The following is a 26,035-nucleotide window of genomic DNA, read 5'->3' as shown; positions in this document are numbered from 1 at the left end:
AACTATAATGGGTTGACTCCAGGTCTGTCACTTTAAGTTACCAGTAAGTACAGAAATGAGGAGAGAAAAGTCCTCACATCTGTTGAATTAACATACCTCTTTCCGACCAAAGCCTGTTTAAATGTAGGTTTACTTCCAAATTTTGACTTATACATGCAGTCCATTACTGCATTCAGCACTTTTCCCGATTTATCAGTGCAAATGGATCAGTTCCCATTTCTAAATTGGCCGCACCCATGAAAACAGGCTTCACCACATGCAAAAACATCTCTGAAAATGAGATAAAGAGACGACAAAAGCCTCAGAGAGTCGTCTCTGACAGAGAGTAAGTGTTACTTTAGGGTGGGTGCATGTTAGTATTGTGTGCAGTATAAATGTTTTTGATCTTTCATGAAATGCTGATAGAATCGACAGGTGCTTAGAATAAACAAAAGGAAAACCACATTTTCTGTAAAAAACAAATATCCACAAGAAGATATCTTTGCCCTATAAATGAACAAACCACAATTTTCTGATGCTTCTATCTATCTATCTTTCCATCCATCCATCCATCAAAGGAACACTTTGGCTTGGCAAGGGGCAGAAAACAGCGCCCCTGGCTGGCCAAAAGAAACACACCCAGTGCTGCATCCGAAGAACGTGGGAAATTGGATGAATCCCCCTCGGATTGTCCCAGGTCCGACCTCAAAGCGTTCGAGGCGAACGTAAACAATAAAGATGGCTGGTTCTGACACATTGTTTGTTGTTCTGGTTCATCACAAAACATTTTGACCGCGAGAAAACATTCTTCATAATTTCCTTAATTTATGGAGATGAAGGAATATCATAGCATCAACGCTTTTCAGTCATTTCACCAAATAATTTAATGCAGAGAGATAATAGAGAGATATCTTCACGGAGTCGGTACAAATCACGTTGTTGCACGTGAGGTTATTTTAAATAACTAAAATGTTTAGAATCCTGCAAATTATGTTTAAATCGGAAAATCCCAATTTCCAACTTTTTACGAATGCAGCATATGTGCACAGCCAGCCACGAAGTTGTCCTGTCGTGTACGTAGTCCCGCCTTCAGTTGAAACTTTCGCGGGATCTGCTGAGAGACGTTCGTTTGTCTCTCATCATAAGTCAGAGGGGCGGAAAGTGTCGCTTGTCAAGTAAGATTGCCGGTTGAACCACCTTCTGCTATTCAAATGTACACAAAACGAGCAAACATTTAAGTGACGTAAGGCGTTTCACTTTTTGACCCAGTTGAGTTTGAGGAAGTCTAGGAACGGCTACATTTATTTTTACAGTATTTTATCTCTTGTCCGCTTTTATACGGACGGACACTAACCATGTCCGGGCGTGTTCCGCGTACACACACAAGAAGTCGATAAGAAAGCGCGATCACATCAAGTGTAGTAAAGGGTCTTGAATGGAGAAAAGCAGCGAGGAAGAGAACAGCAACGATGACGACGGAGATAAAGCTGCTGGTTGTAGATTGGAAGATGAGCATTTAGCAGTGACACCTACGTCCAGATATGGAGATACAGACTCTTCTGAGATTTTAAGGAAGGACTCGGATCGTGTCTACAATGAGCAGCTGCATTCAGAGAGGAGAGCCGGAGTTCAGAGACATCGTGATGAGGGAGATGCTGTCTCAGTGTCAGATTCCTGTTTCATGGACACCTGCAATCCTTCCATATCCAGTCTTTCGTCGTCGTCCTTCTCCTCTGTGCTATGTCTCACACCACCCTTACCTCCCTCTGTGGAGCTTTCAGCCGTGTTGACTGATACCAGGCTGACACTGGATGTCTATCTGGGGGGAGCAGCTGCATTGGCGCTGCTATGGGGTTCCATTCCAGGGCACCTCAAGGGGCTCCGGTACCTGAGACTTGGTTCTGAGGATAAACCTGCACTGGAGGGTGCCCTGTGTGTCCTCCCCCATTTGACAGAACTACACTCACTTGCCATACGAGGTGCTTAATGTATATTATTAATTTATTAGGTCCTTATACAGTCGTCTTTCATCGAATCACGGTTCACCTATTAAAAAGTCTGGTGAGTTTCCCTGTTTGAAAAAAAAACTTTTTCTCTAATTTCAGGGCGCTGCGTTTATGATGCACAAGGAAACCCCTTGCCTGGCCTCCTCACCACTTTGCCCAATTCCCTCAACTCACTCTGTCTTTTGGTGCACGTGGATCTTTCCTTCAACCAGCTCTCCGTCCTTCCATCGTGTCTTCTCAGCTTACCTTCGTTGTCCGCCTTGCTCCTGTGTCACAACTGCTTCTCGGAGCTGCCCCCTAATATAGGCCAGTTGTCCAGCCTCACCTATCTCTCCCTCATTGGAAATAAGCTAGTTTCTCTGCCTGCGAGTTTAGGCCAGCTAAAAGAGCTACAGACACTGGATGTTTCAGATAACCTCCTTGAGGAGCTGCCGAATGAAATTGGTTCTCTGGGAGAGCTGAAAAAGCTCGAATTGTCCCACAACAAGTTGAAGAGACTACCAGAGACCATGGGTATGAATGTAATGTATTGATGTGTTCATAATTTGTGTGAGGCAAATGAAAATGATAACCAACCAACCAATAAATCACGTGTCTTGGTGGTGTCCAGGCTCTCTCCGTTCCCTGAGGGAGCTTTTCATCTTCAGCAATGAACTCCACTTCATCCCACCTTGCCTTAATGATTTGCCGTTGTTGAAAATAGATGTTCGTGATAATCCTTTGGGGCAACCGCCGACTCCTCCACCCCTCCCCCTTGCAACTGGTGAGCAAGCAAACGTGGGGTTCACTGATGCATCAATCCATTTTTTTGTATCGTCCGAAGAGGTTTTGTTAAAAAAAATACATGTTCATTGATGTTTAGTTAGTCACATCCTTCTGTAAATGTCTTCTTACCAGATGAAGCAGAACCAAATATTCCTGAGTTGCATCTGCTATTCAACCAGCACAGGTGTGTAAAATCCTGAAATGTTGATTTCATGATTTTATGTTTTTCCACTTTTTGTAACATATGACAATGAACACAATTTCGCTCCTTTGACTATTCAGATTTAGTGTTACGTCTGCTGGATGTCATGTGTTTCTCCCAGGGGGGACGCAGCTGCTGTTCCCCCCGGGGTGCCTGCAGTCACCAACAATCTTGGAGTGGGCAGAGAGGAGACCTCAGCGAAAGTGGGTGTTGCTCGAGGAGCATGACATTCTCCTCAGTCGCCCACTGGAACTTCGTCCTCATGGCATTACATTTCTTAAGGTGCTGCATATTGAATAGCGTTTGCTTGCTTTAAAAAATGCCTGCCGTAAAGACAAAACTCTCCTTGCAGCCAGTCGAGGTATGTATGGCACATCACCGCAAAAAATGGAAGGAGGCGGTGGTACGGAAGTATGATGGAACTTCATGGAACACTTTACCTACTTCTGTCAGAAAAGGACGTGAGAAGCACAGCATTCACTTCTTGGGGCGTCCAACCAGGGTAAATCAATATCACATACGGTTAACATCATATTTGAAGCAAATATTGCAGTCACATCAGTAATAGTCACCGTGTTGCTTCTCTGTAGCTGGCCTGCTGTTCCGTGAGCCAGTTTTCATGGTTTATTGTGGTCGCCCGTCCAGTGAGAGACAGCTGCTCAGTTTCACCAGCAGGAGCCTTTCTAGTGTCCAGCGCTGACCCTAGAGTCAAGCTTATCTTCCCTCCAGACTCCACCAGTCAAACTCGCACTATAACTTTACAGGTAGTCACAGAATTATGTATTATTTACTGTACGCGCATCTGCAAGACATACAGACAGGGTGTCCCAGGATTCGCTCTACACTTTGTTTGTTTAATGTAGTTAATTCAACAGATGTGAGGTCTATCCACATTTGACATTGTACCCTTGGCTCTTTTTGTAACCATATCATTTTCCTTGGAATAAGGTTGTAACATAACGTAATGTGGAAAAAGTGAAGCACTGCGAATACTTTTTAAACCTCTGGAGTGTTCCTCTGTCGTAGGTGCTCCAGGTGTCAGTGTCAGAGGTTCAGGCGCTGTGTGCTGATCCACAAGCGAGTGTCAGTCCTCTCCTCTGTCTCTCACAAACTCCCAGCATGCATTTCCTACAGCCAGTCAAAGTTCAAGTCCCTCTGCCACCAGGGGTTACAGGTACCATCTGCCCGCATCATTAGATTGCGTAATTTAGAAGGTTTTAAAAAATTCTTATTTTGTGTACAATCTCCAGGCATGATTTAAAAAAATATATATTCCTATATGGATTTGTCAAAGATGGCTTGTGTATTCCTCCAACAATGTTCCCTAAAACATTCGTTGAGAATCCCTATAAGTATTGTATATGTGTACAGGTATATACAAAAAAGAAAAAAGACAACTCAAAACATTGCAAAGAAGATCAGATCTTAGAACATATTTTTCCCTTGTTACCTTCTGTGCACTTGAACCCAGGTAAAAATTCTATATCTTTCTAAAGTATTTTGTTTTACTATTGATGTTGGGTCTATTTGCAGGTCACACTGTTGATAAGTCGTGTTTGTATCTGCTGCATGGAGACCCCACTGCCCAAACCTGGACAGACATCACCTCACAAGTGTCTCTCTATGTCACCCACTTGTATGCCATTTTCTACATCACACATTTCTCCTGGTAAGTATCTTGTGTACGTATTCTCAAGATGCCTATATATAAAACATTTTAGCATTACAGCTTTGTGTTCTGTATTTGATCATAGGTACTGGCTGTGGTACAAGACTCAGAGTTGTGTTAGTGGCATGGTAAGAAAGGTCTACCAAAGGCTGAAGCAGTTTAAAGTCCAGTTCATGGTTCTCCAGCGGAAAACGGACCCTTCTCAAGTCCTGCTGCAGTGTTTACCAGCTAACAAGGTTGGTGTTTGTGCTGGTATTCGCTTGGTATTGGATTACAGGACAATGGACACTGCTGCGCTTTTGTTAATTTCCCCTAATTGCGAATGAAAACAAAACAAATGGTGAAAAGAAATCACGACACGCGGAGACAGCGTGTGTGTGGAAAAGACCATTTCTCTAAAATGTGTTTCATATTTTATCTCGGGTTTTTGTAATGGCTCCTTCCCAGGTGGAAGACAGAGTGCAGTCACTGTCAGAGCAGTACGATGGACCCCAGCCTTCAGATCTATGTGACCTTCTGGAAGGAGAACAGTTCTTTGCCGGCTTTGAGAGAGGCTTGGATATCTGCACAGGTCAGAAGTGCGATTTTATTAACTTGATCACGGGTCAATATTTTCACAGCTCAGGTTTTCAAGTTTTAGGGTGTGCGATTGTGATATAATTGGCTTGTCGTGGCTTTTCAAGCAGTGTTGAGATGTTGGTTTCCTGCCCTCACTAGACAGACCAGACTGTGTCGGGGGAAGACTGTGTTTTGTGTTTTACTCCAACCTGAAGAATCTGAAGGAAGTTTACATCTCTCCTGCAAAGGGCCTCCGGGCTCCAGTGAGAGGAGAAGTAAGATAGTTTTCTTAAGTAACCACAGTGGCTGAAAATGTACAAAATAAGAATGTTCTGAAAGCTTGTTTCCAGTCCCAAAAGATCTTTTATTTTTCGCTCTTCTATCACCTGCTTGTTCACATGCTACCCCTGGATTAATGCACCTTGTATTTTAAGATTCCCTTTCCATTTACATTGTGTTGCGATGATGAAGACACTGTACAAATATCACGCTGAAAGTGTATCTTTGATACGTCTTTTTCAGGTCTCTTTTTACAGAGGGGACATTCCCAGTGGTTTGCCAGAGGAAGTAGTGAGGAAGAGAAAAGGACATGACAGCCAATGGCTTGCAACTTTACCACTAAGACTTCCTGTCAGTTGAAAACATATTTTAAATTCACACACACGCACACACAAGCATATCATTGTCTTTCTGCTGTTTTGTTAGGCATTAGATGCTGACAACAAGTACATACCGGAAGAGCTCCAGCTTCCTCCCCTGAACCTCGGAGACCCTGAGAGTGGCTACCTGACAGAAGCCAATCTGCTGTCCATCTCTCTCCAGATTGGACAGGATTGGCGCGTTATTGGCATCAATCTCGGTTTAAGCTACCAGGAGTTAGACCGCATCCAATACAAATACAGGTTTGTAGTTGCAAACAAGCAAAGGTTCTGCACTGTGAATCCAATCGGAGTGGAGATACACATGTTTTGACTGGTTTGGGTTTATTTTCCTGAATTGCTAACTATGACCTCTTTATTGTGTTTTATCAAAAAAAAATCAAGTATAAAGGGAATACAAAATATACAGTTGTCACGGAGGCACATCAAGAATTACTACATCTCAACTAACGAGGTAAATTGAATCTAAAGTTGAAATGTATTGTCACCCTTATCTAAGCCTCTTCATGTTGAAAACTATGGAGACGATAAAGTCATACACATAGACATCTTTTAAAGCATATCTTATTAATATGTAGAAGACACAATGCTGATGTCTGCGTGCTAGTGCAGAGTGAGATAGAACATGACTGCAGTGGGAGAGAAATGTGATTGTTTTAATCTGCGCTGTTAGATGCTGCTGAGCCATCTGGGACATTGCAGGAGATTACGCACACAGTCTGATGACCCCCCCCCCCAGCTTGCTCCTCATGCTCGCATGACACATCCTGCAGGCGTACAAGCAAAACGAACAGCTTTGATATGATGGCTTTCATGGTGGTTGATGTTATTTTCATCCATCCATCCATCCATTATCAGAACCACTTTATCCTCATGAGGGTCGCCGGCGTGCTGGGACCTATGCCAGCTGACTTTGGGCAGTAGGCGGGGTACATCCTGAACTGGTTACCAGCCAATCGCAACATATTAGGTGGATTTAAGAATCCCTTTTGGGTGTTATTTTCATGGTTGTTTTGGATGCATTTGCTGTCTTGGCATATACTAGGTAATTAGCATGCTCTATATGTACAAAATCATTCAGCACAAGCTGTAAATCATGGGCCATAAAATGATTAATAGGGTACATTCATGTTGCAGTGTTCTAATTTAGATGGGCCTGAAGCCCTTTCCAACGCTATACTTTTCATCACACACACATTTCATGGGCAATTGGTGGCTAATATCACAATGCACTACCACTTCTGGCTGTGTCGCTTCTTTAAGTGTTGGGGTTCACTACAGTCATAAACTAGTGAGGTGAAATGTCATTGTGACATTCTGCTCTTCTCACCAGGGACAATCTTGGAGCTCTGGTGCTGGACATGCTCTTCCACTGGGCCCAAGGACAGAAAAGCGCCGGGCCTGGGGCGGTGTCACGATTGACGGCCGCCATGATTGAAAGTGGCAGGAGGGACCTTGCAGATGAGCTGGAAGACATAGTCAGTCTGGGAAAGCAAAAATACACGGAGTCACTGAGGAGAGTAGGCCTGGAGGCGGAGGGACAGCCCCTCTGTGAAAGCCACCAGTAGAGAATTCCTCACTGGGTGCAGGTGGCGTTCCTCTTTGTTCGTCCTACTTTACAAAACCATAGTATGCACAGAATGTATACTACCTGCTGGTTACATCCTTTTTATCTAACGCTACAACAGTCTACTTAAAAAAGAAATGCATTAACTGAAAGACGTTTCAATTATGTCATCGAACCTTTGAATTTGACTGGCCCGTATTGAACCCCATAGGTTTCAATTAGACCTGTCAGGATAAGATTAAGCAGCTGAGCAAACACTAACAGCTGTTGAGGTTTTCACAGCTTTGACTCGCGTACAGAGCATGAACTTGTCACGAAAATCTCTTCAGCTGTCTGCTGCTTACGCAACAGACTGCTAGTTTTGAAATTATGAATTTCCATCGTTTTCATTGTGTGAATGAGCACTGCTATTGTAAAAATATTAATTAAATGTCACATCCCGTTTAGTTGGCAGGGGCTGACTTTTTCTCCCATTAATCACATGAGGGTAACTTTCACATTACTCCGCTAGCTACTGTGTGCTTTTATTTTGCTTATTTCATAATCGACACACACCTCTAATGTAGCATAACCATACTTAGTCCATATTTAATTGTATATGCTTTCCCTGTAGTTTTGTACAGTATGTGTTTTTTCATTGTGTTTATTTTTGTCATTTTTTTAAAATGTCAGCAGTTGGTGTAAATCAATTATATCAAGCTTGCATTGAGTATGTATCCTGTTTGTGCGTTTACACTGAACTCACATTGGCAGGGAATGGATACATCTCGTATTTTTATCCACACTTGGAAGAGGACCTATTCTAATCTGAGAATATCAGATTCCAATTGATTCAATTTGTTTGTCTTTTTACACTGCAATGAATGATATATAAATCAGACATGTGTGATGTGGTGTATGATGGCTCGTTAAAAACATTTCTCAGCATTCATATTGTGTTTCTTTGTAAAACGACTTTGTGTGCAGTTTTGATTTCAATGATTTAATTTTTTTAAATCAGAGCGGCATTCACCTACCGCAAGGCCACAGCCCTACCCGTGTGTTTGCATATTAGAGCTAAATATATTTTAAATCTTGATTTTTTGCATCTCTTTGCATACATCTGCAATATGACATTTTTGTGCATTACACATTTTTGTGCATTACACAATTTTTTTCTGATCTCATTAGTCACGGCTGAGTTAGACCCTATACCAGCTGACCATTTACAATCTTGAATTAACCTGCCATGCATATACAGTACGTGTTTCCCACCATGCTGCCACATATAAAACAAAGGAATAATCTCTCTAGGGATCATAGGGGGAGAAAAAAACAAGTTCTTAAAATTACAATGGGTAGCATGTCAGAGTTCTGAGAGTTGGAGTTAGAGTCTGTACTCGTAACTTCCCGTGTGGAGTTTGCATGCTATCCCTGTGAACCTAAAAATATGCATGGTAAACTCAGTGAAGATTCTAAATGGTCCATAGGTGATATTGTGGGTGTGAATGGTTGGTTGTCTATATTTCAAGCTATTCTAGATGGTAAAAAATGCCTACCAGATACGGCCTTAATATTCAACACAGTATTTAGTAGGCTTTGCTCTGACTGGAATGCAGTTCTCCCTAATTTGAATATGGAAAACAGCTTTCCTCTGATTGATAGTTGGTGATATCTCGGCGTCCTTTGGTGGCCATGTTGAGATTTACTATCATCGTGTCGCAGAACTCACCTTCACGTCCACGCATTGAGCTGTTTGATATGTGAACCACGAGCCTGTTTAGGGTTTTGAGGCTGCCCATACAGTATTGTACTTTTTATCACATCTGATAAACCATAAAATGATAGAGTTATAATAATTCACTCCCATTCACTTGAATGTAACCGGCACCTACAAAGTACAAACATTGCTTTTGTACATGTTGGCGACAGTGACTGTTTTTTCCCCTAGATGCCTATTCAATTCAAAATATGGTTAAGTTTTGTTGTAAAACAGTATATGTATACTTCATGAATTTACATGGCATGGCAGTGGTGGGTTGTGTCTTGCCCGCTTCAAATGTGAAAAAGTATTTTTAGCATGTGTGAAAACGTACGTTCATGAAGATATCCTCCTCTAAATGTGCCCAGAAATTGCACAATTCTGTTTCCAAAATTCTTAGGAAATGTTCCCCCAAAATAAATTAAAGGTAACAACTCCTCAGAGATTAGCAGATGATGCAAAGGTTTAGCTTTCCATCAGATGTACAGTAAATTCGGACTTTCAACCATTTCACTTGGCTTGATTGGCCGTGTTGCAACCACAAAGAGAGCAGGTACTGTACTTGATTAAATAGCCTATCAATGCCGAAAATCTGTTCCACGCGTCCGTCTCACCTTTTATTGACTATTGCATGCAATCGACAAACTGCATAGACGTTAAACCATGTAACAGAATAATTTTGTCTGTTATGCAGAAAACGGTGAAAAATGTGGATTTTGATGGCATGGAGCCTCTAAAGATCTTTTTTTTTCTTATGAACGTTAACTGTCATATTTATTGATGTACTTTTCTGCACTGCTTTTCAAGGTCACTCTTTTCCCATCCCCCAGTCTACACCTTTTTCTCATTTACTGTACTCACAAAATGTGTGTACTTTCACAATAGAACCACTAGAGGACCCCTTTTTTTAATATCCACTTTCCTTTTTTTCAATTCAAGTCATCCCCAGTTACTGTCAGCTTCTCCCCCTCCCCTTACCTTCCTATCCATCCCTACCTTACTCCCACCTCCTCGTCCTCCCTTCCCGGCACTCAGATGCTAGCAAGACCGGCGTTCGCAGCGTGGAAGGCTTTGAATTCACATCGGAGAAAGAGGGGTTAACGGGAGCAGATATTTGTGGTATGTACTCAATGCCGTCTTATTTTGTCTATGTGGCGGCGGTCTGAGGCGCACTCCTCCCACGATGCTTCGAATCGACATGCGTATATTTCACGTATAGGGGAAAAAAAATGACACGACTGCGTCATAGGACGGAGAAATGTACAAACGCTCGACGCGAGAGCGCTAGCTCAGCTTCGCGAGACCCGGAGAGCCTTGCGTCTGCTATAGGAAGCGATACAAGCTCGCCGTTATTTGACTGTCATTTAAAAAAAAAGTAGCGTGAGGAGGAGGAAAATCGTACGTCGGAACGGTTCTGATGCGTTATTACTATCTATTCCACATACGAGCAATTCGGAATACAATGGGGCAATTTTTGAAATCCGCTTTGTGATAAATGCGTTTCAATGTTCAACTGTAGTACTGTACTGTATTTCCTTGACATAAGTACCGGGTCACCGCGGTCGTATTTTTTTTTTCCGGCTTCCGCGCCTCAACAGCGGCGCTGTTGTGTGATGTGAGTGGGAAGGGAGCTTGCTAGTAGTGGATTGTGAGCTCCCCCTCCTCATATTTTCTCACTGATGCTGTCATTTTGTCACTGTTAATTCTGATGGGTCATTCCTGGGGGTTCTGCGGACTGTACTCAAAACTACCCTCCTGATAAAGTTTAACTAAATTCGGTTGCATAATCTCTTGACTCGAGAGGTCACGCCAGTGGGAGAGACTTAACAATAAATGTTGGTTTTAGTTGGCCAACAACGTAGCCTCACCACCAGTCTTGGCTTATGGTTTATAACGAGGCTTGCTGGCCCTGCAGAACATTCCTGCAGCCATGAAATTATTGATGAGTCAGACCATTCTTGGTGTAGGGTGACATCCTGTGCATCCTGTGAGGAAGTTTTATGCAACATTTGTCCTCTGTTGCACATTTTCCTCCGTTTAATCTCTACGCAACAGCCCTCGCGCGCATGCTCAAATCCTCCAGGGAAGGACTTTGAATGTCAATTTTATAGTACATGTTTGAAATGGCTTGCCGTGCTTTGCTCTTGCTATGTGAAAGTCATTGAGGTCATTCAAGGTTTTTACTCATGTCTCTAAAGTGAAACCAGATGCTTCAGCGCTGCCTATTGTGCTTTTTTGTTTTTCGTGAGGCGGGCTCACTCACAATCATTTTGTTATTCTATATCCATGCTGTAGGGAAGAATAGAGGCAGGCAAGTCAAAAGGCCACAAGGGACACTGTATGTGTGCTGTCAGGAGAGAGACTAAACTCAACACCGTGTCCTTGCAGAGACTGCTATGTATGAAGTTGTTGTTTCTTAGTCATTGCAGTGGACTCAAACAAGCACATATCACCTATACAAGGAATGTGTTGCTGTGGCCAGTTCACAACTCTCCACCTCACCGAGAGGGAAATTGCAAAGGGAGATTTCAATGAGTTGGTTTATAATCCTCATGCTGGAAGCAAGAGGGAATCGTAATCAGATTTATCTGTGACACCACATAGTTCATCCCTTGTTTCCGCCGTGCTGTCCAAAAATAGAGCATTTCACAAATCGTCACAAAAACAAGCATACCAACTTCCAGCTGCTACAGCAAATAAATGCTCGATGAGAGCTGTAAAATGTACTCCTACTCCTAAACCACAATGACACATGGAAAAAAAACCCCACCAACCTACAGTATCAAGTAACTGCCACCTTTCAGAAACGAATGATTTTTAGCTAACGATAATCTGTGCATCCAGCAAAACTCAATCCAGCTCTGATCACCTTTTGGCTTTAACATGATACTGCAGGGGCATCACACCTGTGGTTATTTATCACGCGCTTTTTAGTGGAAGGGAACTTGGGCCAGAAGCATGTGATTTTTTTTATAAAGACAATTCCATGACTAAATAATAACATTATTTTCTCTCTTGCGTGACGTCAAAAGAGAAAGCTAAACTTTTGATTTATTCGTTTCATGGTTTGAACTCTCACGAGCTGTGCTCATGACAGTTCAACACTCTGTGCGAGATTCTGCTCTACTTGTTAATGAGAAACATCAGGTCCACAGATGTGATTTGGAAAATAGACACAATGAGGTCCTTTTATAAAATGTTGCTTTATCAGCCGATTACAAAAACATCTCTGACAGTTTTTAAGAAGTCTGCCGCACGTTTTCTGCGGTAAGTTTTGACATATCTGTCACTGGTAAGAAGCGGTCACTCTGCACCAGTAGTTTTTTTTTTTTTTGCTGCTTTTGCTGAGGTTTTGTGTCAAGGAGCACTCACGTGACTGCCTCAGTGTTTGGCCAGTTCCTGTAATGATTTACCAAGTGACACTGTCAATGAGTGAGGGTCCTCTTCCACTGTTTGCCACGAGGACTGAAAGGCAGCCAAGGAGGCGTGACGCACAAGGTACTCTCATTTGAATGAGTGGAAACGATTTGCCCTGTAAAGTAACCTGAGGTAAATTTGGCTCCAGATTTTTACTTCTATTACAGTGATATTTTTGTCCTGTTTGCGAGTCAGAGCTGATCAAATCAAATGTCCCTGCTATGCTGTGTCATCACTTTATTCTCGTCTTATCTGCGCCGCCATTGAAAGCTCAATGTGACTTTAGGTTTTGTAAGAAGGACACTTCTATATGTACATACTTCTTATTTTCAACTGACTTGGGAAATTTGCACATTTATACAACCTTTCAAAAAACATGTCATTTTATTCTATTAGATTTTAGAGCTTCATCGGCAATGTTTTTAAAGCAACTACTGTTTGGGTACAATAGCTGACATTGGAAATAATTTCTGAGAATACCTGCAAACATTCCGGCCTATATTTAAATGAAGAGAAAAAGAGAAATATGTAATCATCTGCAGTAATGATTCATGGGCTCATTGTTGAAATGATGAACAACGGTTAGAGGAAGAGTTGTTATCTGCCAGAGTCAGTGGGCAGGCATACTCACCGGTTTTATTGAACGCGTCCAATGGGTGCTTAAAGTGCCCGAGTTCAAGGTTCTGCAGCAGAGACTAATTTCACAATCACTCTGACTAATTGTTTACTTATCAGTGCTTATCTGCCTAAGAGGGCAACCTTTAAAATATGTGTGCTGGTGTCAGGGTTTAAGTCCTTTCATGATCCCCATCATGGCACAACATTCCTAAAATGTTTGTTGACTGTAAAATGATGTGCAGTATAATACTATTCCCCTCCAGCCCTGTAGGTGGTAATAGAGTGCGTTGCTAGTTAGGTGCCAACTAGCACACACCAGACTTTTTTTTTCCCCCTCTTTTTTTAATTCTGCATATGGTGGATCTTTGCCCCCATCTGGCCACAGTGCAAACAGGCTGGTACAGGGGAGCATGACAACACAATTCCGAAACTGCACTTTTATTCATAGCCACACTGAAATGTGCTGTTGTTATGTGGAGTCCAGTGGGAAGTAATTCTAGCCTGTGTTTGTTTCCAAAAAGGAATTCCTCTGGGATTTGGTTGGCGAGTGATGGCACTGTGCAGACGCTGAACACTAAGGCCACTTGTTTTGGTCACAGACTCTTGATTATCCCGACAGTACAATCAGACAAACAGGCTGTCGGTCAAATAAAGTTGCGACAGCGTGGTATGGTGTGGTGATGGGCTACATTGGACAAGTTGGGCCGTGTGGATAGCAAAAATGACTCAATGAAGTGCGTACAACCCACAATACCTTAGTTAGACTTTTATAGTACAGTTTATGTAGATTTCTCTAAATTGAGAATAACATGGAAATGAGTGCAGTCATCCCGCTTGGGCTTTATTAGACGGCAGACACAAAAGGTTTAATATTTATTCATGATGGTGGTAGATAGGATTAGCGTGTCAGTGCATCATACTGAAAGGAGTTTCTAATGTTTTGGTTTCCGTAAATACAGTCGGTGAACAATTCACCTTCGGACTTGGCAAGTAATCGTAATTTAATCGTGATTTTGATTTTGACCTCTCACAATCATAAACACTTCATAATTGGAGAAAAACAATTAATGTGGCAAACGGCACAGTGTGTTTGCCACGTCATGTTTTGTCACTTTGAATAATGCTATGTCAGAGTTTATAAATGCAACATCTGTGCTTGGTCACGAGTGACTGGGAGCTAGCGTGTGTTTAATGTCAACCACTGGCGTACAAAAATGGTGTTTTAGTCATTAATAACCGTCAGTTCGCTGCTCCACAGAATACCCTACAATAAATTAGTGTACCAAACAGGACATCACATTACAGCAAACACACACGGTAGCTTGTGTGTGCTAATGCCAGCTTTCAGACACGAATGCCCCATGTCAAAATTTAATCGGGCAACAGCCGCAGCGTGCTTCCTATAGATGCTCAAATACGACATTATTCTCGTTTGATGTTGGCCACAAGAATGTAAACAACTGTCCGGATTAGTCATTCAAAAGCAAATAAAGGGTCTACAATTAACATAGAAAATGGGGCAAAACTGGTCTTTGCCCAAATTGTTCTTCAAGTCGGACTGGAACACATCAGCAAATAGTTGGCAGAAATAATGTTGACACGCCACCTGAAGATATGTGACTGAAAGTAATTTCAAGCATTGTGGTAAAATATCATTCACGCTTGTTTGTCGTATTAGCCGCAATGCTGGCATTCAATTTGCTTGATTGACTTTGTACAGGGACAAAACAGCACGAGAGCTGTTTACTCTCAGAATATGGTATTAACCATAATAACCGTACTTATACTTTGTAATTTGAAGCAGTAATAACATGCTAACCGTTTTGAAATGGTCGCATGATTTTTCCCGATTCAATAGTTAGATGAGAGGTACAAAATATTGGAAATATTTCTCAAACAAATTGTCGACAGATGTTTTTGCCAGGTCAGACAATAATAAATAAAATGTATTAACAAGTGAGCGTTATTTTTTGGGAAGGCATAACTTATACTGGATTGCATTATAGTGTGCAACTCTACCTAATCGTGCTGGATGGAGTTGCCTATAAACAAACAAACAGAAGTATCACGTGGTTCATCCTATGAAAAAGCGCTGTGTTCTTCTCCAAACATACCACAACGTAGCACAAATGTGAAGGTCACAGGAAAACACTGATGACATTTTCACGTTTGCATTTCCAGTGTGAGGCTGGTTATGTCAGTCACTACCAACGCATTACAAGTGTGTTGGTTTTTCTTCTTCTCAAATATGTCCAATGTTAAAAACATGACTGTAGCTTGTTACTTACTGAGTAAAAACACTTTGTCAAAAGTTGACAGAGGCAGTTTCCCCTCCTATGACTCCACGTACACACATAGTCCTTTCTCCACCTGTGGAGGAGCCCAGGGTGGGAGGGGGGCCAGCAGGGCTGGGCGTGCTTTCAGCTCTCCAAATAAAACACACCAGACTGCATCTGCCCTCATCTTATTTGCAATAGAAACATCCTTACTCGTTGTGCAATCTCTACAAGCAGAGTGTGACCGCCTTATGATGCTCATGTGGAGTGTACACAAAGAAACCCACCACTCAGCAGTGTTATGATTCGCAAAAGCTGAGAGTCGTGACTCGTGACTGAGGTGCATTCCTAGTGAGAGGCGGGCTTGGGTCTCCTGCAGAGTTAGCCCGTGATTGGTGGAAGCAGGGGGTGGGGGAATTGAGAGAGGGAAGAGGAAGCATCTTCAAATAGTGAAGCTCAGTGTCAAAAATAGGGAACATCCTGGCAACACTAGGCCTGTTTCATGTGTTGGCTAAAAATGGTTGTTTAGACAACAAGATGGCGTCCTCTGTCGTGTGTGCATAAAACATGAAGGTCATGTGGGACTGAGCCACAGGCTGACAGAATTCAAAACGTACGCTAATCTTTAACATGGCAAAATCAGTGTCTCATTATATTCTCTCGTGTTTGTTTGTCAAGAACATTGTCTTGAAAAAAATTTATTCTAAAACAATTATTTGCAGTCAAAACAAATTAAGTTGATGTTTGTTAATAATAAGGCTTTTAATTTGAGCACAATTTAATACGCTATGTCAAGATCTTCCATAATGATGATAATAGCGAGTGCTTTGAAATATTTGAGTGACAACATGTCCAAGGCAAATGAAATTAAAATTAAAAAGAAGATATTATCAAAATTCTGCCACTTATTCCGACGGATATAGATTTTGAAACTGATTTCACCAAGCTTCACAAATGTTCAACATGCTGTGACACGACACACATTTTCTTTTTTTCATACCTTGAATTTTTTTGTCCCATGTCCAAATCTGCTTTCCAGTTGCCGTTTTTTTTTTTAAAAATTGAATTTCCATTGTAACGCAGTCTTATTTGATTGTGTTTGAGCACATTCCCACACCCAAAATGCCTTTTCTTTTCTGGTGAAGATCAATGTCACCCCGTAAAAAGAAAAAGTAAAACATTCAACTAATACTAAGCCTAAACTTAATTTGAACATGAATTATAATTTTTACACATTTCTTTTGTCAAATTTGAGATGGTTTGAGGAACAAATAATGCACGTTATTATGGGAACACCCTGTATATTTTGGATTCTTGTAGTTGGGGTTTACATTAGTGCAGAAGTGGAATCATCCTATCTTTGTGATCAGCATGAATATACCACTTTTTCAAACCTTCCAAATGCACCATTTACTTGAGTGAAATCTCCGCATTTTGTTTCAGATCTCCCCCATCTTGACCGACAGCAAGAAGACAAAGCAGAATAAAAATCATCCTTTGGAATCTATAATCACACTTGACTGCAAGAGCCTTCTGTAACAAACAACCTCATTTATATTACGACTGCTGCCACCGCTCACATTTAACAGACACGTTGACACAACAGTGAGGAGCCAGGGCTTCATATAAATGGCTGACAAGCAGATCAGGTAAGGTTGTGCCAGAACTGCAGCAGCACTTTGGCCTTTGTTTTTATCTCGCTCATTCATGCTTTTGTTTCTTCTAGTTTGCCTGCCAAATTGATCAATGGGGGTGTCGCTGGGCTAATTGGAGTCACTTGCGTGTTTCCCATCGACTTGGCCAAGACTCGCTTGCAAAACCAGCAAAATGGATCTCGCCTTTACACCAGCATGTATGTCTTATCTTTACACAGAAGACCTGACATCAGCCTTTTTGTGTAACATTCCTCGTCTGTTGTTTTTGTTTTTTTTTGTTCAATATATTTTAGGTCAGACTGCCTTATCAAGACCATCCGGTCAGAGGGCTACTTTGGGATGTACAGAGGTGAGTTTGGAAGTTTAGGAAAAATGAGATAAGATTTAGAAAAGCAAGAGTCAAAGGACATGAAATCTACTGACGAGGGAAGATAATAACAGTGGAACCTCCGAGGTCAAACGTAATCCATTCCGAAATGCTGGTCAAAACCTCTCATTAGTTCTTATTTAGCATCACTTATCCCATGCGTCCGTTTTCGGGATTTGTTTTACAAAACAACGAGACCATGAATATTTGAGCTCATCACCCCCAAAATCCCCGTTGTCTCATTGTGGTTGCATTCGGAAATACACTCCGAATGCACTGCTTGACTCGGACAGTTCTGAATCTCAGCATGGTGTTCATATGTGCCGTTCGGTTATTTCGAGTATCCCATAAAGTGGAGTACCAGAGCCAAGTGCATCAGGCAGTACAACAAACCAGTTGAAGCACAAGCTGCTGATTATAGCATAGAAATTAATGTGAGCGGAGCACATTCTGCCTCCCCAAACACCTGTTTAATAACTATGTTGATTTTTTTCTTTTTAGTTTAAAATGGCTTATCTTAACGAGAATCCCACTGTACAGGCCAATGTTTGAAGTCACCTTTTTTTAACGATCATACAAGTGTAAACATAGGTGTACCTGGGATTATTCAAATCTTAAAACAGTACCACTCAGTGTTTCATGAAGTACGCTGAGGTTTCGCAATATGCTGACATTTTGTGAAACTTTAGAACCATGGCTCACGTGGTTAAGTGGTCCTCTCCCAATCAAAGGTTGCACGTTCAATCCTCAGTCCTCCCGTGACACCGTGTGGAAGTGTCCTAGAACAAGATACCGAACCCCCGTGTTGCACCTGATCCTGTGTCATCAGTAGGTGAATGAGGAGACAGCGCTCTGAGTACCTTGAAAGGTAGAAAAGTGCTATATATGTGCATCTCCAAGTCTTAAAATATTGCAGAAAATGTCATTTATTTCAGTAGTTCAATTAAAAAAGTTAAACCCCTGTTTTATATACTTTATAGACTCACTGCACAGCAACTAAAATATTTCGTGATTCTATTTTTTCATTTTGACGATGATAGTTTTCAATTTTGCAAAATCTATATCTTTTAAATACAATATAGCAATTTGGTAGAAGTCAATGTTTCTGATGTGTCACACATCGAGTGACTCGGTTGTGAAGTGTGATGGACATGTAATGGGGTAATCAAAAATGCTGTGTCCTCTGACATGAGCTTCCACAATAAAAATTATGAAGCCAGATTCAGCCGGCTGCCAAGTAGTAACAATAAAGTTTACATGATGTAGTTTACAGCAACATTAGTTATATTTATCATGACATACGTACCTGTGGCAAAAAAAGGAAAGCGTGGAGAGTCTGTTTCACTGAAATACACATGAGCAGTCAATGATAGGTGGGGTGATCAGAGTCTCTCAAATATACATAGTCTCCCCTTAACCCTTTCAGGGACAGCAGTTACTACAGTGGACACCTTGTCATGTTATCAGGTTACAGGGTGCATGAAAGGGTTAAAGTCTTGCCCTCTTGCCCGCTTCCTCTCTTTGTATGATTATTTTATATCTACAGCAGCCTGGGCAATCCACTTCTTCCTCAACAATCACGCCATAACAGTTAACGCAGTAGAGTATATGTGACGCCTCGAAACGCAATTTCTTTATAAGATGATTTTTTTTTTCTATACAGCGACTTGGTTGTATATGCAAGGGTCAGACCATTCACTTTTTTAATTGAAATTCTGAAATAAATAAACTTTTTTAAAAAAAGATAACAATTTATTGAGATGCACCTGAACAAGTGAAAGCCAATTAGTATTCATTTTTACATTCTTTTTTTTTTCCTGAAAAGTATGTCTGAAATCCTACTTGTACAACATTAGGGGAATTTAAATTTCGAGGTTCCGCTGAATTTGGAAAAACAATATATTTTTCTCCCATTACTTCCTTTCCTTCTTTCTTCCTATTCAGTCATTTATGCTTTGTTACTTCTTCCTCCCCAGGAGCGGCGGTGAACTTGACACTTGTCACGCCGGAAAAAGCCATCAAATTGGCTGCCAATGACTTCTTCAGGCATCACCTCTCCAAGGATGGGTGAGAGATTAACGCGTTTCCAGGCTGTTTCTCATTCACAAAGTGATTATCGCCTTTGCTAACATGTAACGTGACACATCCGCTGCCCGTGTTCCATCACTGAGGTCCCAAACTAACCTGACAAGACCCCGATTGATACATGAATCACTCAAAGGAGTTCTTCATAGTGTCAGTCCAGTACTGCTCCAATGTGATCTGCTCGGGAAAGGCGGGACATTCAGGACAATACTTTGAGCTGATTGGGCGAGGGGGCAACTTGTGCACGCTTATCAAAATTTTGTTATGACCAATCACGGCAACGGACGATGACATTGTCACCGGCATACGCCTTGCTTTGACCAGCTGTCCCCTGTTATCGCGATGATTGGCACGGATGGCATCATGGCATTGAGTGACAGTTGTCGTTTTTGCAATGTAAATATGTGAGTAAAAGGTGTAATCAATTAATTAATCAATCAATCAATTCATTAATTAATTGCAGCCTTCCACGCATTCGTCCATTGGTGTCGCGCCATTTTCGGATTGTTTGATTTTTCTCTCGACCTCGGCGCTTCTTGTTTTCATCACAGCCACTTATCCCGCCCCCAAACACGCTGTTACTTTGTGATTGGTCCACCCCCTCCACTGGTGCTGCTCGGAGAAAATCAGTGGGCTTGGAATACAATGGATTCTCTGGGTTTTTGTGAACTCACAAATACCATGAGAATTCAGCTTGCAGGCAAGGTTCGTGCCAAACATTGCATGGCAGCAGTTTAGGTGTAGAGTTACTTGTATACAAGACAGCAGTAATCCAATCTATAATCCTATTTACAACTCCACATATCATATTAACTAGCAGTTATGTGCCCCTGTCCCTCATGAGATAACACTGCGTCTCCTTCCCTGTAACATACATTCAGGCTGATGAATGATTGACTTGACTGACCCAGCAGCTTGTCAATTATTTATCCTCCTGTGTGTCTGGCCCGTTGAAATGGCAGACAAAGATTCACAGGTGGTGGAAAATCTGTTTTCAACTACATAAATAAATCTTACATTGACTCTTGCCTTAAATCTCATTTCACTTTTGTATTTATTTGCTTATTGTTTCCCCAGAAAGCTCACCTTGCTCAAAGAGATGCTGGCTGGGTGCGGCGCAGGCACTTGCCAGGTGAGTAATTGAGGTGGCGCTTGAATAGCATCCTGCTGTTTTCCATCTGGAACTGCTGCCGCCTTGAGCGCTGCCGGGGTCTGTAGATCACCAACTCTCTCCCTCGTTTGTCTGTGCCTACAGCAGCAATTACTCAACACCATATGTAACTGAATTTGAAGGTTTTTCTTGGGACCGTAATGTGAAATGTTGTTTGCAGATGATATGTGAGTTCTGTTTTGCTTGGCTATGTCCACTGAGTGACTCCAAAGCAAATGCTTATTGTCAATGAGGGCAAAGGCTTCAAGCTCCCCCTAAAGAACATGATTAGATTAAATGTAGCTAACCTTGGTTTAAGATTGTAGCTGCTAACATGACCATCTCACTCTTAATCCACTTAACTGGTTACTCCTTTTTGGATGACAAGTAAAACAATTTAGCTTCGGTTAAATTAAAATGTGAATGAAAAGTACACTACAGTGTTGGATAATTAGGTTCATAGCCATGATTAGAATCACATTTTGTTTTAAAAATATATATACTGTACTTTTAACATGTAAACTGTATTTCGTTATAGGTTATTGTCACCACTCCTATGGAGATGTTGAAAATTCAGCTCCAAGATGCTGGACGTATTGGTAAGAGGTAGAAATCAAACTGTTCACCGCGGGTGGCGTTGGTGCACAATTTGGAGAAATAGTGTCCCCTTGTGGTCTTTTAAGGAGACTGCAACTTGCATCCATGTTGAAAAATGTACCCCCAAAAAATATTTTTGAAAAAAAAACAAAACAAAACTAACTTGTTAAATTATTCTCATTATAGTAATAGTAAAAACCCAGCCATTCACTCATCCATTTTCTTTAGTGCCTATCTTCATTAGGTTCTGAGTGAGGTGAAGCCTATCCCAGCTGACTTTTGGTGAGACACAGGGTAAATCTTGGACTGGTCGCCAGCCAGTCAGACTGCAAAAGCAACTGTTCCTATTTACTTTCACATATATGGACATTTTAGAGTTTTCTATGAACCTACCATGGATGTTTTGGGAAGGTGAGAGGAAGCGGGTGAACCCCGCCTCTTGCCCAAAGTCAACTTGGATAGGCTGCTGCTCACCTGCATCCCTAATGAGAAGAAACATCGGGAAGTGGATGAATATTTAAATACCACATAACTCTTTCATAGTGTTTAACTGAGTGAAATCCAAGGTTCATCTTTTTTTCTAGAAATGCCCGGGGGTGGTTGTTATTGCATTTATTGCATTTGATTATTTAGCTAGCCAAGAAACGGTACATATATTTAAACAAAATAACACTTCATTACAGATAACATCATTACAGATCGACCAGTGGGGATTGAGGTGGGCTGTTGTTTGGTCTTATCGGTTACAACTGCAGCTGTTGTAGAAATGCTATATAAATGTAGATGAGTTGAATTGAGTACCTCCAAGCCCATCGAAGACAATTGAGCTACGGATTTATAAAAAAATTGTCAGTAAGTGCAAATTAACAACATTGCTGCTGAGAGAATTCTAAAATTCTATTATTGAAAAAAATACTTACAGTCCAATTCGTATGTTTAGCATGATTCTGTCATGTATCGGTGTCATGTATCACCCCTCATCCATTCCGACATTACAGATTCAAAGTACAGCTTGAAGTTCCTTTCAACTTAGCTAACGCTGTGTACCATGAACAGATCAAACACATCGTGATGATGAAATTTGCCGATGCATTTGTTTTACGAATACGGAGAAAATCCAGGCGATTTTCAGGTATATACTGAAGAAGTTGCACTTTCAATTAGTTCCAGATATTGTTTTAAAAAGGGACGCCAGACCTCTGTCTCGTATTCCGAATCGGATCTGACAAAAACCTTCACATAACTTCATCACTGACGTGCCAAGACTCGTCGAGAAAAGTGATTTCCCCTTTAATATGAACCGAAGGAACCCACAAATAATTCTAACCAGATTTTTCCTCTTACAATGGTCTTCTCTTATAATTATTTCTTGTGCTGCTTAGCGGCGCAGAGGAAGCTGATGCCGGAGTTGGTGCCAGCTGGCACCGTGGAACCCAAGTCGCCAACTGCAATGCAGCTCACCAGGCAATTACTGAGGGAAAAGGGAATTGCTGGATTATACAAGGGCCTTGGCGCCACGTTGCTCAGGTAAAACCAAGCTGGCACAGCGGTATAAGTTTTAGTAATGCTAAGCATTTCAAATTGTCTTCTGTGACCCAGGGACGTTCCATTCTCCATCATCTACTTCCCTCTTTTTGCTAACCTGAATAACTTTGGAAAGCGGGGTGCAGAAGGAACCGCTCCTTTTTACGTGTCCTTTATATCGGGCTGCTTAGCAGGGAGCACGGCGGCCGTCGCAGTCAACCCGGTTGACGGTGAGTGGCGATTCTGTGAGCGTTATTGATGCGATGTCAGCCGTCCTGATGTTCTGACCCGAACTCTGTGCGTTGCAGTCATAAAGACAAGACTTCAGTCTTTGAACCGGGGCAGCACAGAGGACACATACAGCGGAGTGACTGACTGCATCAGGTGACCCCATTGTGTCTTTACTGCCGTCACTTGCACAACACAACTTGCTCTCCAGTTTGAATAATGCTTTGTCATTACGGGCTTTCCAGGAAAATCTTGCGTAATGAAGGCCCATCAGCCTTTCTAAAGGGGGCCTACTGTCGAGCCTTGGTGATTGCCCCTCTCTTCGGCATCGCCCAGGTGGTCTACTTCTTGGGCGTGGGCGAGTTTATCCTCAGCTTCTTGCCTAAAAGGGACAACTAGGAAGCACATCCTTGTCTGCCTTTCCTACCCAGATCACATCACACCTCCACCTGCGTGAGGAGTCATCTCATTCTTACAGACCTATCTGTTTGTATTTTTAATGACGGTGTGCTGCATTTTGTTTCAAATTTGTTGTCTTGAATGTCCGAATCATGCAGGAGGGAGCCTCCGTTTGCTGCCTGCGCCGGCGCATATCAATCCTGATATCAAGCCACAAGCGTCAGCTTGAGTTTTGAAAGTTGTTGAATTTGTAATGACAAAATATGTCGTTTTATATTTTGATTCTTGAAATTTCAAGGTAGGCTGACTGCCCTTGGTTGCTGCAGTTTTGCAAGCTCCTCCTTACCGGATTATTTAAAATGGCACTCCTCTTCAAATCAAACTAGTCATACAAGAAAAATAGAATAGTGCACCTACCATTAATTATGAGCACATATATGGAGATTTTTACGAACAATGCTATTCAGGATATTCCCCAATGCTGGTGTCTCAAAACATACTGCTAAAAAATATAAAGGGAACACTAGGTCAATGAAATATCCATCCATCCATTTTAAACACTGCTCATCCTGAATAGGGTTGCGGGATCCTATCCCTGCTGACTTTGGGCGAAAGGCGGACCACACCCTGAACTGGTCGCCAGTCAGTTGCATAACACGTATAGAGACAAACAACCATTCACACCCACATTCACAATTTACACAATCACTGAGTGGGAACCGATTCCACGCTAGTTGTTTGACAACAAAATAGCATGATAAACTGTTATTGGAAACGCAAATCATAAACAAAAGTAAAACTTTACACATTAGATCACAGACTCATCTGAGTTTTGTGTCTCTGTAACGTTTATGGTCTTCTCCACGTGCGTGTATGCGCTCCCAATGAGCACATGAGTGCTTGGCTTATATTTTTGGCAGTGCTACACCAATGATGGTGTACAGGTGTATTTGTTTGTCTACTGGTATCTCCTCCACACTCTTGACTATGCTGGTTACACAGCATGCCTTCTGGCCATGGTGATTATGCATTTGTCGTTCTGGAGGATCTGCACTGCCTGAGCAACTTGTGTGGGCTGCAGATAAGGCCTCATACATGTACTTGTGATGAGGGTGCTGGAAGCATGCGAAACTGAGCTAATGTTCCATTTTCACAACAGCAGGGAAAACTGATTCTCAATCGTTATGGCTAGCAGGTTGATATCCCTAATGTGGGATTAGAATGTGTTCCCTTTTTCATTTTTTAAAGCAGTGTAGTTCAGGGAAAGTGTCGATGTGAGACCAGCACATATGAGAAGCCGCAACCCTTGAACCATAAGAAGACTTTCATTACCTCTGTTTTACGTTTTTTTTTTTTTTGTAAAGAAGATCAGATTCCATCCAATACGTCCACAGTAACTCTACTGTTCACCTTGTCACAAAGCTCCTTTTGTGTTGTGTAGTTTGGGCAGGCAGTGTGCACTGCACAGCCCCCACACACAATCCCAGAATCGCATTGCTTTAAGAAAGGTGGGTCCACAGCGCAGTGAAATTACAGAAGTTGAAAACTAAGAAGGGTCTGAGTAACTCTGGTATCATGAGAATATATAGGCTTTGCGAGTAAATAGTACAGTCGCTTATCATGGAAAGCAGATTTTAAATGATTGTTTACAGAATCGTTCAGTGGATGTTTTCTGAACTTGAATTAACTGGCAGGGTCCAGAGAGCCTGCTACAAACTTTTATCATGAAATCCAAAATCAACACCAATGTTTGTTTTGTTTACCAAACCAACTTGTCTATGTTCTTGTTTGCTTTAAGCTGTGAGGGGAAAGCAGCCCTCTTATATGTCAATGTTTGCATCGCATCCGCAAAGCCCTGCCATTGTTTTTTTTTTCTCTAACCGGAGATCAAGGTGACTTTGACGTCTTTTTAATCAACCACATTCCGCTCTAGCGCCCACTGTGCTGTATTGTTGCACTTGTAGCTATATCTGATGCAACTTTTTAACGTGTACTCATCTGTGGGACTTAGAACTATTTATCAGTGTTCCTTTCTTTGGGTGGTATGGCACTGTCTGTTTGTATGTGTTGTTGACGTATCCACTTTTGATTGATTATATTGTGCATATGCAGATGGCATGAAGTCTGTGCTTTCGGATGTGTTGTTTGTTTTGTACATGATGGCTTATTTGCACACCTACCTCTCCCGCCCTTCTTATCCATTGTGTAGTGATATGATGAAGGAATTCAACAAGCATCATTTTTGCTTACAAGCAGCATGCCAATAGGGGTATGCAATCGGGAAAACGCGTGCTTGGAGGTGTCAGTCCTTAGCTCTAGCTCGAGTCTGCAGGTCTCACAGGAAACCTGGTTAAGCATCATTTCAATAACCATCTCAAGGGTTACACTAGTACACTCTTTGTCCGCACAAGTCATTTGAGAGTTTGATATTCTACTAGTGCACTGAATTGTCCATAATACTACTCTGTACTTTTTCTTTACTAGTCAGACAATTCAGCACACTGACTAGGTTACAATGAGTGACATTTTTTTCCGCTACTGCCTCTGACTCCTGTGTGGCATTTCTGCACACT

At 41.7% G+C, this 26,035-nt stretch overlaps 2 protein-coding genes and 1 long non-coding RNA gene across 5 annotated transcripts; 2 read left to right on the top strand and 1 right to left on the bottom strand.

The window, feature by feature from the left end:
* Nucleotides 1-1,025: 1,025 nt before the first annotated feature.
* Nucleotides 1,026-8,483, top strand: pidd1 (p53-induced death domain protein 1). The gene is made up of 15 exons (XM_019857044.1): nucleotides 1,026-1,958; nucleotides 2,085-2,498; nucleotides 2,596-2,748; nucleotides 2,883-2,934; nucleotides 3,033-3,234; nucleotides 3,305-3,454; nucleotides 3,543-3,716; nucleotides 3,979-4,126; nucleotides 4,486-4,621; nucleotides 4,707-4,857; nucleotides 5,069-5,192; nucleotides 5,339-5,454; nucleotides 5,702-5,809; nucleotides 5,885-6,081; nucleotides 7,172-8,483. The coding sequence occupies exons 1-15, from the start codon at nucleotides 1,415-1,417 to the stop codon at nucleotides 7,404-7,406; spliced, it is 2,904 nt and encodes a 967-aa protein (XP_019712603.1). The 5' UTR covers nucleotides 1,026-1,414; the 3' UTR covers nucleotides 7,407-8,483.
* On the bottom strand, nucleotides 6,474-10,222 carry LOC109507549 (uncharacterized). Its single transcript, XR_002166485.1, has 3 exons — nucleotides 10,143-10,222; nucleotides 7,169-7,322; nucleotides 6,474-6,605 (listed from the first exon to the last, which is right to left on the bottom strand). It is a non-coding gene; the product is annotated as an uncharacterized LOC109507549 (long non-coding RNA).
* slc25a22a (solute carrier family 25 member 22a) lies at nucleotides 10,063-25,573 on the top strand. Of its 3 annotated transcripts, none has more exons than XM_019857049.1 (11): nucleotides 10,063-10,265; nucleotides 16,901-17,106; nucleotides 17,184-17,309; nucleotides 17,406-17,461; nucleotides 19,456-19,546; nucleotides 20,642-20,696; nucleotides 21,253-21,313; nucleotides 22,694-22,838; nucleotides 22,911-23,065; nucleotides 23,144-23,219; nucleotides 23,309-25,573. In XM_019857049.1, exons 2-11 carry the CDS (start codon nucleotides 17,087-17,089, stop codon nucleotides 23,460-23,462), a joined length of 939 nt encoding a protein of 312 aa, XP_019712608.1. In that variant the 5' UTR covers nucleotides 10,063-10,265; nucleotides 16,901-17,086; the 3' UTR covers nucleotides 23,463-25,573. The 3 variants fall into 3 exon arrangements, with proteins under 3 accessions (XP_019712608.1, XP_019712609.1, XP_019712610.1); XM_019857050.1 differs by lacking the exon at nucleotides 10,063-10,265 and adding an exon at nucleotides 12,553-12,644; XM_019857051.1 differs by lacking the exon at nucleotides 10,063-10,265 and adding an exon at nucleotides 12,674-12,695.
* Nucleotides 25,574-26,035: the final 462 nt, after the last annotated feature.

Source organism: Hippocampus comes, unplaced genomic scaffold (assembly GCF_001891065.2).
Source record: "Hippocampus comes isolate QL1 unplaced genomic scaffold, H_comes_QL1_v1.1 scaffold186, whole genome shotgun sequence".
In the NCBI taxonomy this organism is placed as follows: Eukaryota; Metazoa; Chordata; class Actinopteri; order Syngnathiformes; family Syngnathidae; genus Hippocampus; species Hippocampus comes.
The sequence above is the reverse complement of the archived record's forward strand: the minus strand, read 5'-3'. Positions and strand labels throughout refer to the sequence as shown.